Source organism: Euprymna scolopes, chromosome 24 (genome assembly GCF_053919585.1).
Source record: "Euprymna scolopes isolate OS-2025 chromosome 24, ASM5391958v1, whole genome shotgun sequence".
In the NCBI taxonomy this organism is placed as follows: Eukaryota; Metazoa; Mollusca; class Cephalopoda; order Sepiida; family Sepiolidae; genus Euprymna; species Euprymna scolopes.
The window spans coordinates 81,816,022-81,832,508 of record NC_136505.1 but is presented as its reverse complement, the minus strand read 5'-3'; the positions used below and the strand labels follow the sequence as shown (position 1 = coordinate 81,832,508).

Here is a 16,487-nt window from a genome sequence, read left to right as displayed (position 1 = left end):
CAAATGATTGTTGATTTTTATCACAAATGATTGTTGATTTTTATCACAAATGATTGTTAATTTTTATCACAAATGATTGTTGATTTTTATCACAAATGATTGTTGATTTTTATCACAAATGATTGTTGATTTTTATCACAAATGATTGTTGATTTTTATCACAAATGATTGTTGATTTTTATCACAAATGATTGTTGATTTTTATCACAAATGATTGTTAATTTTTATCACAAATGATTGTTGATTTTTATCACAAATGATTGTTGATTTTTATCACAAATGATTGTTGATTTTTATCACAAATGCTTGTTGATTTTTATCACAAATGATTGTTGATTTTTATCACAAATGATTGTTGATTTTTATCACAAATGATTGTTGATTTTTATCACAAATGATTGTTGATTTTTATCACAAATGATTGTTAATTTTTATCACAAATGATTGTTGATTTTTATCACAAATGATTGTTGATTTTTATCACAAATGATTGTTGATTTTTATCACAAATGATTGTTGATTTTTATCACAAATGATTGTTGATTTTTATCACAAATGATTGTTGATTTTTATCACAAATGATTGTTGATTTTTATCACAAATGATTGTTGATTTTTATCACAAATGATTGTTGATTTTTATCACAAATGATTGTTGATTTTTATCACAAATGATTGTTAATTTTTATCACAAATGATTGTTGATTTTTATCACAAATGATTGTTGATTTTTATCACAAATGATTGTTGATTTTTATCACAAATGATTGTTGATTTTTATCACAAATGATTGTTGATTTTTATCACAAATGATTGTTGATTTTTATCACAAATGATTGTTGATTTTTATCACAAATGATTGTTGATTTTTATCACAAATGATTGTTGATTTTTATCACAAATGATTGTTGATTTTTATCACAAATGATTGTTGATTTTTATCACAAATGATTGTTGATTTTTATCACAAATGATTGTTGATTTTTATCACAAATGATTGTTGATTTTTATCACAAATGATTGTTAATTTTTATCACAAATGATTGTTGATTTTTATCACAAATGATTGTTGATTTTTATCACAAATGATTGTTGATTTTTATCACAAATGATTGTTGATTTTTATCACAAATGATTGTTGATTTTTATCACAAATGATTGTTGATTTTTATCACAAATGATTGTTAATTTTTATCACAAATGATTGTTGATTTTTATCACAAATGATTGTTGATTTTTATCACAAATGATTGTTGATTTTTATCACAAATGATTGTTGATTTTTATCACAAATGATTGTTGATTTTTATCACAAATGATTGTTGATTTTTATCACAAATGATTGTTGATTTTTATCACAAATGATTGTTGATTTTTATCACAAATGATTGTTGATTTTTATCACAAATGATTGTTGATTTTTATCACAAATGATTGTTGATTTTTATCACAAATGATTGTTGATTTTTATCACAAATGATTGTTGATTTTTATCACAAATGATTGTTGATTTTTATCACAAATGATTGTTAATTTTTATCACAAATGATTGTTAATTTTTATCACAAATGATTGTTGATTTTTATCACAAATGATTGTTAATTTTTATCACAAATGATTGTTGATTTTTATCACAAATGATTGTTGATTTTTATCACAAATGATTGTTGATTTTTATCACAAATGATTGTTGATTTTTATCACAAATGATTGTTGATTTTTATCACAAATGATTGTTGATTTTTATCACAAATGATTGTTGATTTTTATCACAAATGATTGTTAATTTTTATCACAAATGATTGTTGATTTTTATCACAAATGATTGTTGATTTTTATCACAAATGATTGTTGATTTTTATCACAAATGATTGTTGATTTTTATCACAAATGATTGTTGATTTTTATCACAAATGATTGTTGATTTTTATCACAAATGATTGTTAATTTTTATCACAAATGATTGTTGATTTTTATCACAAATGATTGTTGATTTTTATCACAAATGATTGTTGATTTTTATCACAAATGCTTGTTGATTTTTATCACAAATGATTGTTGATTTTTATCACAAATGCTTGTTGATTTTTATCACAAATGATTGTTGATTTTTATCACAAATGATTGTTGATTTTTATCACAAATGATTGTTAATTTTTATCACAAATGATTGTTGATTTTTATCACAAATGATTGTTGATTTTTATCACAAATGATTGTTGATTTTTATCACAAATGATTGTTGATTTTTATCACAAATGATTGTTGATTTTTATCACAAATGATTGTTGATTTTTATCACAAATGATTGTTGATTTTTATCACAAATGATTGTTGATTTTTATCACAAATGATTGTTGATTTTTATCACAAATGATTGTTGATTTTTATCACAAATGATTGTTGATTTTTATCACAAATGATTGTTGATTTTTATCACAAATGATTGTTGATTTTTATCACAAATGATTGTTGATTTTTATCACAAATGATTGTTGATTTTTATCACAAATGATTGTTGATTTTTATCACAAATGATTGTTGATTTTTATCACAAATGATTGTTGATTTTTATCACAAATGATTGTTGATTTTTATCACAAATGATTGTTGATTTTTATCACAAATGATTGTTGATTTTTATCACAAATGATTGTTGATTTTTATCACAAATGATTGTTGATTTTTATCACAAATGATTGTTGATTTTTATCACAAATGATTGTTGATTTTTATCACAAATGATTGTTAATTTTTATCACAAATGATTGTTGATTTTTATCACAAATGATTGTTGATTTTTATCACAAATGATTGTTGATTTTTATCACAAATGATTGTTGATTTTTATCACAAATGATTGTTGATTTTTATCACAAATGATTGTTGATTTTTATCACAAATGATTGTTAATTTTTATCACAAATGATTGTTGATTTTTATCACAAATGATTGTTGATTTTTATCACAAATGATTGTTGATTTTTATCACAAATGATTGTTGATTTTTATCACAAATGATTGTTGATTTTTATCACAAATGATTGTTGATTTTTATCACAAATGATTGTTGATTTTTATCACAAATGATTGTTAATTTTTATCACAAATGATTGTTGATTTTTATCACAAATGATTGTTGATTTTTATCACAAATGATTGTTGATTTTTATCACAAATGATTGTTGATTTTTATCACAAATGATTGTTGATTTTTATCACAAATGATTGTTGATTTTTATCACAAATGATTGTTGATTTTTATCACAAATGATTGTTGATTTTTATCACAAATGATTGTTAATTTTTATCACAAATGATTGTTGATTTTTATCACAAATGATTGTTGATTTTTATCACAAATGATTGTTGATTTTTATCACAAATGATTGTTGATTTTTATCACAAATGATTGTTGATTTTTATCACAAATGATTGTTAATTTTTATCACAAATGATTGTTGATTTTTATCACAAATGATTGTTGATTTTTATCACAAATGATTGTTGATTTTTATCACAAATGATTGTTGATTTTTATCACAAATGATTGTTGATTTTTATCACAAATGATTGTTGATTTTTATCACAAATGATTGTTGATTTTTATCACAAATGATTGTTAATTTTTATCACAAATGATTGTTGATTTTTATCACAAATGATTGTTGATTTTTATCACAAATGATTGTTGATTTTTATCACAAATGATTGTTGATTTTTATCACAAATGATTGTTGATTTTTATCACAAATGATTGTTGATTTTTATCACAAATGATTGTTGATTTTTATCACAAATGATTGTTGATTTTTATCACAAATGATTGTTGATTTTTATCACAAATGATTGTTGATTTTTATCACAAATGATTGTTGATTTTTATCACAAATGATTGTTGATTTTTATCACAAATGATTGTTAATTTTTATCACAAATGATTGTTGATTTTTATCACAAATGATTGTTGATTTTTATCACAAATGATTGTTGATTTTTATCACAAATGATTGTTGATTTTTATCACAAATGATTGTTGATTTTTATCACAAATGATTGTTGATTTTTATCACAAATGATTGTTAATTTTTATCACAAATGATTGTTGATTTTTATCACAAATGATTGTTGATTTTTATCACAAATGATTGTTGATTTTTATCACAAATGATTGTTGATTTTTATCACAAATGATTGTTGATTTTTATCACAAATGATTGTTAATTTTTATCACAAATGATTGTTGATTTTTATCACAAATGATTGTTGATTTTTATCACAAATGATTGTTGATTTTTATCACAAATGATTGTTGATTTTTATCACAAATGATTGTTGATTTTTATCACAAACGATTGTTGATTTTTATCACAAATGATTGTTGATTTTTATCACAAACGATTGTTGATTTTTATCACAAATGATTGTTGATTTTTATCACAAATGATTGTTGATTTTTATCACAAATGATTGTTGATTTTTATCACAAATGATTGTTGATTTTTATCACAAATGATTGTTGATTTTTATCACAAATGATTGTTGATTTTTATCACAAATGATTGTTGATTTTTATCACAAATGATTGTTAATTTTTATCACAAATGATTGTTGATTTTTATCACAAATGATTGTTGATTTTTATCACAAATGATTGGCTCTGAAACTTGTTTTGAATTAAGCAAATAGCTCCAAGTGATCTGTTGTAGAAATAATTGTAGCTCATTTTTTACTGTTGCCATTTTACACTTATGAATGTTGAATAGCAATAGAAAAGAGGTAGAAATAAAAGTGGTTTAGTATGCCAGTAACTCATTTCACTTGCTCAAATCTAATCATACACTTGGTACTTGTGCATTTAACAAACCAGACGTAACTCGGCATTTGCTTGACTTTGTCTGCCGCATGATGTCAGCAGTTCGGGTTTTGCTGCTGTCTGACGAAACATGGTCATCAGCCAATTAAAACGCTGCGCGCTTAGTTTCAACTCGACGCGTGTGCGTGCAGACGAGAATTTCGAGATGGTGGCGACTAGCAATCTCTAGCGCGAATGTGGGTTGCGGTCATGCCACACAATTGTGGACTGGAAGAATTTCCTGCGAGATATATGCCGGGATTACTTTCTCAGGAATTCCTGGTGGATAGGAGGCCCAGGCCATATGGTCGAAATTAACGAGTCTGTATTCTTCAACTGCCGGAAACACAACGTCGGCAAACATCTAACACCGGTCTGGGTCTTCAGTGGATATGCTGACCCCCGCTGAAAAAGAGGGTTTCTTTTTGGTTAACGTACCAAATAGGAATGCCGAAACCCTCCTCCCACTAATAAGAAAATACATTCTGCCGGGTACCATGGTCGTATCAGACTGTTGGAGAGTTTACAGCAAAGTAGGAGGAGAGGAGGAGTATCACCATTTAACGGTGAACCACCACCACAGCCTTAATTTTGTAGATCCCGTAACACAGGCAACAACAAATCATGTAGAGCGTGGAAGGAAGCAAACACTGCAATAAACGAGAATGTGGAACCAACCGGGAGCTTTTGGAGACATATTTTTTAGAGTTAATGTGGAGACAAAAGTTTGGTAGGCAGCCGTTTGACTCCATATTAACCCACATCGCCGAAAGCTACCCGGTTGGTACGGAGCTTCCTATCACATTCGCTATCTCATCTCCGTCCACTTTGTCGTCTGATGCCCTCCAAAAGTCTGAGGAAAATATGTTCCTGCAAAAAAAAAAAAAGAAAAAAATCTTGATTTAAAAAAGTTTTGTTCCTTTCCTTTTTCTTACAATTTTTTTCTTTTCTTTGCATAAATAGTTGAAAAAAAAAAAGTTTCATTATAAAAACAATTACTAACTATTATTTGTTTAAACAAAAAAAAATTATCCTACAAATATCATTTTTGTTGGTTATTTTACGTAAATAGTTGAAAAAAAAAAACGTTTCATTAAAAAAAAATAATCACTAACTATTATTTGTTTGCAAAAAATGTTTTATATGTATTTATTTTGCAAACAGAAAACAATTTCAAACAATAATACTAATAATAAAAAAAACATAAATGAACGGTAGTTTTTTGCTTTTTATTTATTTATTTTAGGTGTTTCTACATTTTACAATTTCATTTTATAGTTATTTTGTATCGTTGTTTTTATTTTATCGGTAATGCTCGGTTTTATCCAGCTGTTGACGTCATGCGCCGGACAAAGCCGAGCAAATGCTGGTTCGTTAATGCACAAGTACCATACACTTTTTCCAGCAAAAAGCTAAAACAAAAAAAAAACATATTGCATGAAGAGTTTACAGAAATTTAAATTCTGTTTCCAATTAGTAATATTTAATCTCTTTCAAAAAATAAAATTACATATAAATAAAACTTAATAAATCAATGCTTTTATTTGAATGAAAAAAATTATTGCTTTTGTTTGTTGCAGATGATAGCAGCTGATGTATTTTCGGCTTTTGAAGAAGCTGGCATTGGACAAAAAGAAGTGATGAAAATTATTGGCAAAAGGTAAAAAATATGGATTCGTACAATGCTTAAGCATTTTTCATTATATTTGGAAAGTATTAGCACATTTTTCTGAACATTTCTCCATATTTATTATGCCCTTGATGGGTGGACAATTGATGAATATTAATAATTCCACTGAGTTGGACTTTTACATCACGTTAACATGGGCAACCAAGTTGAAACTGCCGATGTATCCAATCATGCAGACATTTGCTTTACAAGTCTTAACAGTCTCCAAAACATCAGTGGATGACATTTTTTGTTGCTGAAACTAAGCATGGTTTCAGTATTCCACCTCGCAAAATCATCGCTCAATTTTTATGGAAGAGATGAAAGACTAATATATAACCCAATTCAACCTGTGCAAAACTGGACCAACAATTGATATACATCAAAAGGTCTTCTGCAAAAGTCTCAAGAATTTTGCAAGTGCAGAAACATTATGAATTGTTGCACTAATACATAACCTAGTAAGAATATTGTGCTGTCTCGTGGCTGCTGAGCGTTTTTACTCTTGAAATCCGTGACGATTCATTTTCAATTGTGTTGCACGGGAATCTTTTATTTTCATTTTTGTTTAACTTTTCCTTCTTTTAATTTTGTTGCTTGACTTTAAATTTTATTATTACAGTATCGTTTTGTCGTTAAATGAACTGAACCAAACTGTTATAAAACCATAATATATAGTCTTATAGTTAATATTGTTTTTATTTATAAAATTATTGGATGTAAATAGCTTCCAAAACCTAGAAACTTACTTTTAATATATAATGATTTGATAAGAATTTTAAAACCGGTTTAAAAAGCTTGTATTTAATCGGGGGTTGTTTTTTTTTGGGGGGGGGGGGGACAACAGATTAAATGGATGACTTAACAAATAAGTAGAAATGCATTTTGGTGAATTTACTTTTGTAATTTGTAAATTTACTTTTGTAATTTGTAAATTTAAAAATTTGTCTTATTTTACATGTTTTGGATGGTTTGTAGAAATTGCATTTTTGATTTAAAAAAAAAATTAATTCAATTTTCAAAGTCATGAGAAAAAAAACAATCATGCATGAATTTATCCTATAATCATATTAATGATAAAAAAAATACAGTTTTAAATTTTAAAGATAGAATATTATACTATTACAATATTATTATTATACATATACAATATTATTATGCATGTATAATATTACAATATTATTATTATAAATGTATGATATTACAATATTATTATAAATGTACAATATTACAATATTATTAATATAAATGTATAATATTGCAATATTATTATTATACATGTACAATATTATTATACATGTACAATATTATTATACATGTACAATATTACAATATTATTATTATTATTATAAATGTATGATATTACAATATTATTATAAATGTACAACATTATTAATATAAATGTATAATATTACAATATTATTATACATGTACAAGATTATTGTTATAAATATATAATATTAAAATTTTATTATATATGTAAAATATTATATTATTATTGTACATGTATAATATTACAATATTGTTATAAATGTATAATATTACAATATTTTTGGCGGGTACAAAACTTTATTATAGCTATGAAAGAGGGAAGGCTGAGTTTTTTTTATCCATGATAAAAAGGACGGAGGGAAAATATTTAATGAAAGGAAAAAAAAGATAAATAATAGGGTAAAGTCGGCCGACTAGGTTTCGCCCTCACTTTTCAAAAGCCAAATCGAGGGTTTTCTTTTTTTATTTTATTATTATAGGGAAACGAATTTAAACGTGGGGAGCGACTAAAATAAAATTATGTGGGGGGGGGGGCTAAAATAAATCTATCGTTATGATATGGGGAGAAAACGCCTTAGAGACAAATTCTGCTTACAGAGAGAAGGTCTCCTTAACCGGACGTGAATAGTCTCCAAGACCTTAAAATGAAATAACGAGTAAGCGTGACTCGAATAGAAAATGAGTCACTGCTGAAATTCAGGTTTTTAAGCAAATGGTCCGTTATAGCAGAACCATACGCATTGCTCAAAATATCTGTTGGTTGGGAGATTCTATTCCAGATTTTACTGGGTACATGTTTTTGGCAGCCCTGTCGGTGGGGCATTAGAATACACTGACTGCCCCCCTGCAGAGAGTAAAAATCTCTCAATGGGGCCACCTGTTGACCGTGCCTAAGGACGGGATCCTGATGGTTAAGCAGATCATGTTCAAGGTCCTATTAGGACATGAGATGCAACACACCACTTTGGCCCTTACTTGGGTTAAGACAGGTGGTTGGGTAGGCCCGATCCAATCAATCGGTTGGTCATGACTAGCACTAAATCAGACAAACACAACAAGAAAATACGCTCACACTCCCCACATTAGGCAAAAACTGATTTAGTAAGCGGTGGCTAGAGGGTCAATCAACTTGTTGAAGAATGGATAAAACACGGCTGGAAAACCAACATCTTTTCTAGAAATGAGGCCATTAGAAAGGACGAAGGAAACACGGGTGCTTGAGTCCATCAGCAGGAAGAGTATACTTCTCCTGTATCCTTGTTGTGTTGGGGCGAATTGGTTTCCCCCCCATCTCTCCCAATGGAAAATAAAAAAAGCAAATTGGGAGGAATATAAAAAAAATGCCAACAAAAACTCTCAGAGGAGGAAAACCCAAATAAATCCATAGAATACTTCTCTAAACTTTTACTAGCCATTGCACATGAATGTATACCTAAAAGTTGCAGAACAAACAAACAACAAAGACCCTGGTTTAACAACGAATGCCAAAAAGCAATTCGCCAATGTAAAGCTGCCTTACAAAAATTCAACTCCCAGCCAACAAAGTACAATTTAAACCTTTTTAAGCAAAAAAGAGCAGTGGCTCGTAAAGTTATTAGAGAAGCAAAAAGAACATCATGGAAAGACTATATAAATAAAATAAACTCGAATACAAACCCCAAACAAGTGTGGAATATGGTTTGGAAAATTTTGGGTAAAAACTCACCCTCCCCTCTAAATCATCTCCTACGAACATCATCAAAATAACGGAGACAAAAAATATTGCGAATCTTCTTGCTAAAACCTTTCAAAACAATTCCTCCAGCAAAAATTACAGTCAATCCTTCCAAAAGATAAAACAAGATACAGAAAAAAAGATAAATAAATTAAATTTCAACTCAAACAAAGAAGAATACAACTATCCTTTTACTATAAATGAACTCTTAAAAGCCATAAACGAAGCACATAATACAGCTACTGGGGCGGATGAGATACATTATGAGTTTCTGAAACAACTTCCTTCCAAATCTATAACACATCTTTTAAACATGCTCAACAAAATATGGTTCAAGGGAAAACTACCCAATAGCTGGAAACATGCTATCGTGATCCCCATCCTTAAACCAGAGAAAGACAATTCAGATCCACAAAATTTCAGACCAATTGCATTGACAAGTTGTCTCTGCAAAACATTTGAAAGAATGATAAATAAACGACTGAATTGGTATCTGGAAATGAACGACTCAATTGCCAACCTACAAAGTGGTTTTAGAAACAAAAGAGGAACAATGGACAACATAATCCGATTGGAGACCTTTATCAAAGAAGCATTCATTAAAAAAGAACATGCAATAGCTGTCTTTTTTGATTTAGAAAAGGCATATGATACAACAGTGCGACAGGGTATAATTAAAGACCTTTACAACCTTGGATTAAAGGGCAGACTACCCATACTGATAAAAGATTTTCTATCTGATAGAAGTTTTAAAGTAAGAATCGGACCCACCCTATCAGACACAAAAATACAGGAAGGAGTCCCACAAGGATGCATTTTATCAGTTACGCTATTTAATATAAAAATTAATAATATCGTAAATTGTCTAAACAATGGGATAAATGGCTCCTTATATGTGGATGACCTTGTAATCTGCCATAGATCCAAAAATATTCATACTTCAGAACGCCAACTACAAATGTGCATAAACAAACTAACACAATGGACGACAGAAAATGGCTTTAAATTTTCAACAACTAAAACTAAATGTGTCCATTTCTGTAATCATAGAAAAATGCACAATGACCCTGTTCTCAATCTAAAAGGATCAAAAATTGAAATAGCTGATCAACATAAATTTTTGGGACTAATTTTTGATAAAAAAACTCTCCTTCATCCCTCACTTGAAATATTAAAACAAAAATGTTTCAAGACTCTACAACTATTAAGGGTTATAGCAAATACTGAGTGGGGATGAGATTGCTCATCACTCTTAAAATTATATAGAACTCTGATAAGAACCAAACTAGATTATGGAAGCTTCATATATGGTTTACCCAGAAAAGGTTACCTTAAAACTCTAGATTCTATCCATCACACAGGATTAAGACTTGCCCTGGGTGCATTCAAAACCTTTCCGACAGAAAGCTTATATGCTGAAGCCTATGAACCTCCACTAAAATTGAGACGTGAAAAATTAGGCTTACAATATTATCTAAAACTAAAATCAAACCCCCAAAATTCTGCCTATCAATGCACTTTCAATCCCAACTACACACATCTATTCAAACAAAAAGAAAATGCAATTAAACCCTTTGGTCTCTACATGGAAGAAACAATAAAACCACTTACAGACAACTCAATAGATCAAACCAGCATCCACGAGGAAAATCTCCCAGAACTCCCACCCTGGCTGTTAAATCAACCTAAAGTCATACTAGACTTGCCAATATATCCTAAATCCAATACTCACCCTGCAGACTATAGAGAAAAACTAAGCAACATTCTGGATACTTACCCAAATTGGACACACATTTACACTGATGGTTCCAAAGATCAAAACAAAGTGGGATGTGCCGCTATTTCAGAAAACACTATTCAGCAGAAAAGGTTACCAAATAACTCCTCTATCTATAGAGCATGAAATTACAGCCATAAACCTGGCTCTAGATATTATCATCAACCAAAACTCCAAAAAATTCATAATATTTGTAGGCTCATTATCAGTATTAGAAGCAATAAAAAATCAAAAATTAAACAATCCCCTACTCATCAAACTTTTACAAAAAATCCATTCTATCCTGCAACACAAAACTTTCTTCTTTTGTTGGATTCCCAGTCACTACGGTTTCCGTGAAAATGATAAAGCTGACATGGTGGCCAAAAATTCCTTAAAGCTACAAATAAACGACATAAAGGTCCCATATACGGATTACAAACATTCAATAAACATTTTTATCACAAAGAAATGGCAAGAAAATTGGAACAAAACAACAAACGCTTCCAAATTACTACTATACTTAAAAAGAACCCTCTAGATACCAGAAAATCACGTAAAGAAGAAGTAGTCTTATCACGTATCCGGATAGGACACACATACATAACTCACTCCCACCTACTAAAAAGTGAAGAATCCCCCAAATGTATACCATGTCACGAACCTTACACAGTGAAACACTTTTTACTTGACTGTCATGATCTCACACAAATTTGTCAACACTACTACAAGGCTACAAGTTTAAAAGAACTCTTTGATAAAGAAAATCCTAAAACCATTCTAAATTTCTTAAAACAAGCAAATCTTTACCATAAAATATAAAAACCATCAAATAACAAACTACACCAAAACATTGGCCGAATATACCCAGCGAAAATCGATTCTGAAAATATCAAAAATTTAAATCTTGTATACAGCATTAAATGACCCAAAGAAGGTTGATATGCTGGTTAAACAAACAAACAAACAAACATGTTTTTGGACGCAACCATCTAACCTGAGGGTTGTTCTGCCTACGTAGTTGGCACTGCAACTACATTTAAATTGATAAATAACATTATTCATATGATGGGGGGGGGGCAAAACATCCTTTCAAGAGGATGGCTATAATGGTTTTGTCGCAAACACCACACGTACATTGGAAGCAAAATAGCAATGTTCTACGGCTGAGCTAATCTGTTTGGCGAATTTTTCACTCACTATCCCTAACCAAGGTAAACGAATGTAAATTGGACATTCAGCCACCATCTTAGATTTTATTTGGGAAAAATTATTTATTTTCCTTTTTATGACAGAGTTAATCACATCAAGAGGGTATTGGACAAAGTATTAGTAAGGGTTTTTAGTTCTTCATCCAATTTAGATTGTGAACAAATCATGAGGACACGATGTGTTAAGGTTCAAATCAAATTATATTTTCGTTTGTTAGGGCAAAATAAATCCCATCTTGTATACAGACCAGTAAACGTTAGATTACGGTAAATTGACGTCAGATAATTTAATGGAGTTTTTGTTATCAATACATCAAGGAAGGCTAAATTAGAATTGCTTTCACCCTCATAAATATACTTTAATACGGGATACATTTTGTTGAGTGATGTGAAGAATTTTTTTGCCTCTGTTTGATTATTGAATAGGCAAAATGTATCATCTACATATTGAAAGTAGACTCACGGTTTTTCCACATAACAGTTGCTTTTCATAGAAACCCATAAATATATTTGCCATTATTGGTCCAAGGACTGAACCCATTGCCACGCCATCTATTTCCCGATACATTATATTGTTGAAACTGAATTCAACCGATGTTGTGGCAAATTTCATTAATTCAATAAATATATTTTCAGAAATGGAAGGGGTGATATCTGACTATGATATAAAAAATCAGTACAGATATCTATTGTCCCCAAAATAGGGGCACAAGCGAATAAGTTGCTAATATCATAAGAGCACATAAATTTATTGGCAACTTTATAATTTCGCAATATTATTATTATAAATGTATAATATTACAATATTATTATTATAAATATGATATTACAATATTATTATTATACATGTATGATATTACAGTATTATTATTATACATGTATAATATTACAATATTATTGTTATAATGTATAATATTATATTATAAATGTATATTACTACAATATTATTATACATGTATAATAGTACAATATTATTATTATAATAAATGTATAATATTACAATATTATTATACATAATATTGCAATATTATTATTATTATACATGTATAATATTACAATATTATTATAAATGTACACGTTAAGAATTTTATTTGAGAAATGCATTTAAATGTTTCTGACCGGATTGAATGCTAATGTGGATTTAAAAAAAAATTTTCTCTCTTTTAGGTTTCGTGACACCTTTCTGGCCTTGGGAGGATCTGTACCAGCCAATGAAGTTTTTAGACTCTTTCGTGGAAGAGACCCTTCACCAAATGCAATTCAATTAATAGGAAAATAATAGAGCTTTTTTTTTTTTTTTTAACTAAAGAATATAAACTGAAGATTTCTTAAAAGTGACTTTTTTTTTAATGAACAAAAATTATTTTCAACAGAAAACTAATGTGCAATCTCGGGTGAAAAAAAATCTTTTAAAGCTGATTTTCAATCATGTGACATTTTTATATTGAAAAATTAGTAACATGCTCCACAGTAAAATTTATTAATATTTATTTCAACTGATGAACGAATTCATGTTTATCACATAAGTATTGCACATCCTGTTTTAGACCATAACACCGAAAAAAACAAAGTGAATTATTAAAAACTTGTATAAAATCCATGTCTCTACTCGAATTTGTTGAATAATATTAGATTAATAATGTACATATCTCAAATGAGAAATTTGACTTCTCCATAAATAAAAAAAAATCTGTCTTAAATGATGTGTCTGATTTAATTTTTATTGTTTGAATAATTTTTTTTTTTAAATTTTAGAGAATAAAAACTAAAAACATCTATAGGTCAAGATTGATGCATAACATCATGTAATTAAACTTTAAAAAAAAAACTGTTTCCTTTTTTTCTTTTTTTTTTTGCATGAGGGAACTGACAAACTGCATGAATTTTGTTTAAAGGAGTTTTATTTTCTGAAACATTTAATATGCGGATATGAAAACTGGAAGAAACGGCATGAATATAAGGAGAAGTACATAAGAATAAAAAATGGACAATATTTTTAAGTAACACATAAAATGAGACTAAAATGATAGATGTGACGGTGACAACAGATATGTTTGAAACAAGAAAAGATTTTCTGAAAACTACATGGAATACAGAATGTGATTGCCAAAATATTCAATTGAAATAGATAAAAAAAAATCAAATATGTTTCTATTAAAACAATGCTATAAATAACTTTATGCTAAGTGTCAATTATTTCTTATGTATGAAATCAAAATTTAAGTTCTGTCAATCTTAGGAATCTGGACGGAATTTCAAACAGAATTGTTACATGCTCTTTTTTCATCAATTCTTTATTCATTATATATTCAATAGCTATTGCAAATTGAAAAAATTGAGTGATTTACAATTGAATTCTTAGTGAAGATTGTACTTTTGCAGTGAAGATTGTACTTTTGACCTCCAGAAGAATGTCACTTGGAACTGAATTTTATTGGTACTTTATCCATTATGCCACTTCTAGAAGTGTAAGCCATGTTTAGTTTCAGAATAGTTTCCGATGGTTAGTTGTTCTACACAAGTCCTGGAGGTGACTGGTTTGCAGTAGACAGTTCTCTAATTGGAATCCAAAGAGCAAAAGATTCTTCCCGTGTTGAGACGAAGAAGAAAACAAATGCGAAATTGCTACAGAAAGGTTTAATATTTATGGAGCAATTCTGGTTTCTGATTGGTTGGTAGCAGAACGTGAATTAATTCCATTCATCAGTTGCTAGCAGCATCGTTTAAAAATAGAATCTCCTGACTGTGCGGGATCATATCCCATTACACTGCAAAAATATTGTAACAGTCCTTGCTGATTAAGTAATGGGTTATGTTTGAATTTCCATACAGAAAGATTTTTAGTTTGACAAGATACACCTGAAGATCAGGTTACATTAGGCAAAATGTTGTGAAAATAACATGCAATAGTAAAGAAGTCCGAAGAATCTAAACGATGTGAATTGTAGAATATGTTGTATATGTCTGCCCAACTTTTAATTTTATCGTTATCAATCACTTTCGGAAATTTTAACAAATATTTGAGTCAATAAGTGTATCAAAATTTGTTCATTTTCAGACTTTTGTGAAATTCTGGCATTTTTTACAGTGGATTTTAGTTTAAATAAAATAAATAATAAAAAGCACAATTCAACATTTTTGGTGCAAATTCTAAATCTTCCATTTAGGCTTTTTCACAAAAACATAAAAGGTCATAAAAAGTCAAGATTGTCTGCTATTTTTGATTTCCGGTTTCTGCTCCCTGAACGAGACAATGATGACAAGCAACATATGATCCTTTCTGATGAATGATTATTTTCCTCTTATGCAATATATGAAAGCTTCACCCATTTCCCCATGTTAAGAATGGCTTTCTTGTCTGCTTCCAGTTGAATAAACAGCAGAAAATGAAATTCAAAAAGAGCAGACAATAATTTTTTTTTTTTTTCAAGAGACAATTATATGTAAATAAACTGGTAAAATGTCCATGCTAGTTTTTTTTGGTCCCCCAACAAAAGGAGGGTGGACCTATAAACTCACTCTCGTTTGTTCGTCTGCACTTTTTTCAAATAAAGGGGGATGCAACCTCTCTCCCACAGAAGAGACATTGCGAGCCTATCCTTGTTTTATCGTTATTTCGTCTGAACTCCAATCTCTGGTCCTCCCTCGCCAATCCTTCACGAAAAACACCCGTCTAGCTGAATTCACTGTGAAAAATTTCCCCCACTCTTTATCTGTGCCTAAATCAAAACGTAGATTCCATGAACAAAGCTTCTTTCTTAGAACTGCACGCCTGTGGGACTCTGTTCCGTCTGCCTGCTTCCCACCTGACTACAACTTGGATGTCTTTAAATCCAACGTTAACAAATTCCTAATGAACCGCCCTCTTAAGTAAACACTTCATTAAATCTCCACACTAACGTAATGTACTTGCAATAACCCTTATCCCTGAGTGGCTTCCGGGCCTTGATAAGTGGTGACCACCGTGTAAAAAAAAAAAAAAAAAAAATTACACCTTGGAAGTTTTTGAAA

The 16,487-nt window shown here is 29.2% G+C and overlaps 1 protein-coding gene across 1 annotated transcript in view; it reads left to right on the top strand.

Annotated features, from left to right (window-relative positions):
* Positions 1–14,176, top strand: part of LOC145246803 (uncharacterized) — an 86,952-nt gene extending 72,776 nt beyond the window's left edge. Inside the window, exons 16-17 of the mRNA XM_080108603.1 lie at positions 6,435–6,514; positions 13,644–14,176. Coding sequence (XP_079964729.1) covers positions 6,435–6,514; positions 13,644–13,755 — 192 coding nt within the window. The 3' untranslated portion in view covers positions 13,756–14,176. The remainder of the gene's footprint in view (positions 1–6,434; positions 6,515–13,643) is intronic.
* Positions 14,177–16,487: the final 2,311 nt, after the last annotated feature.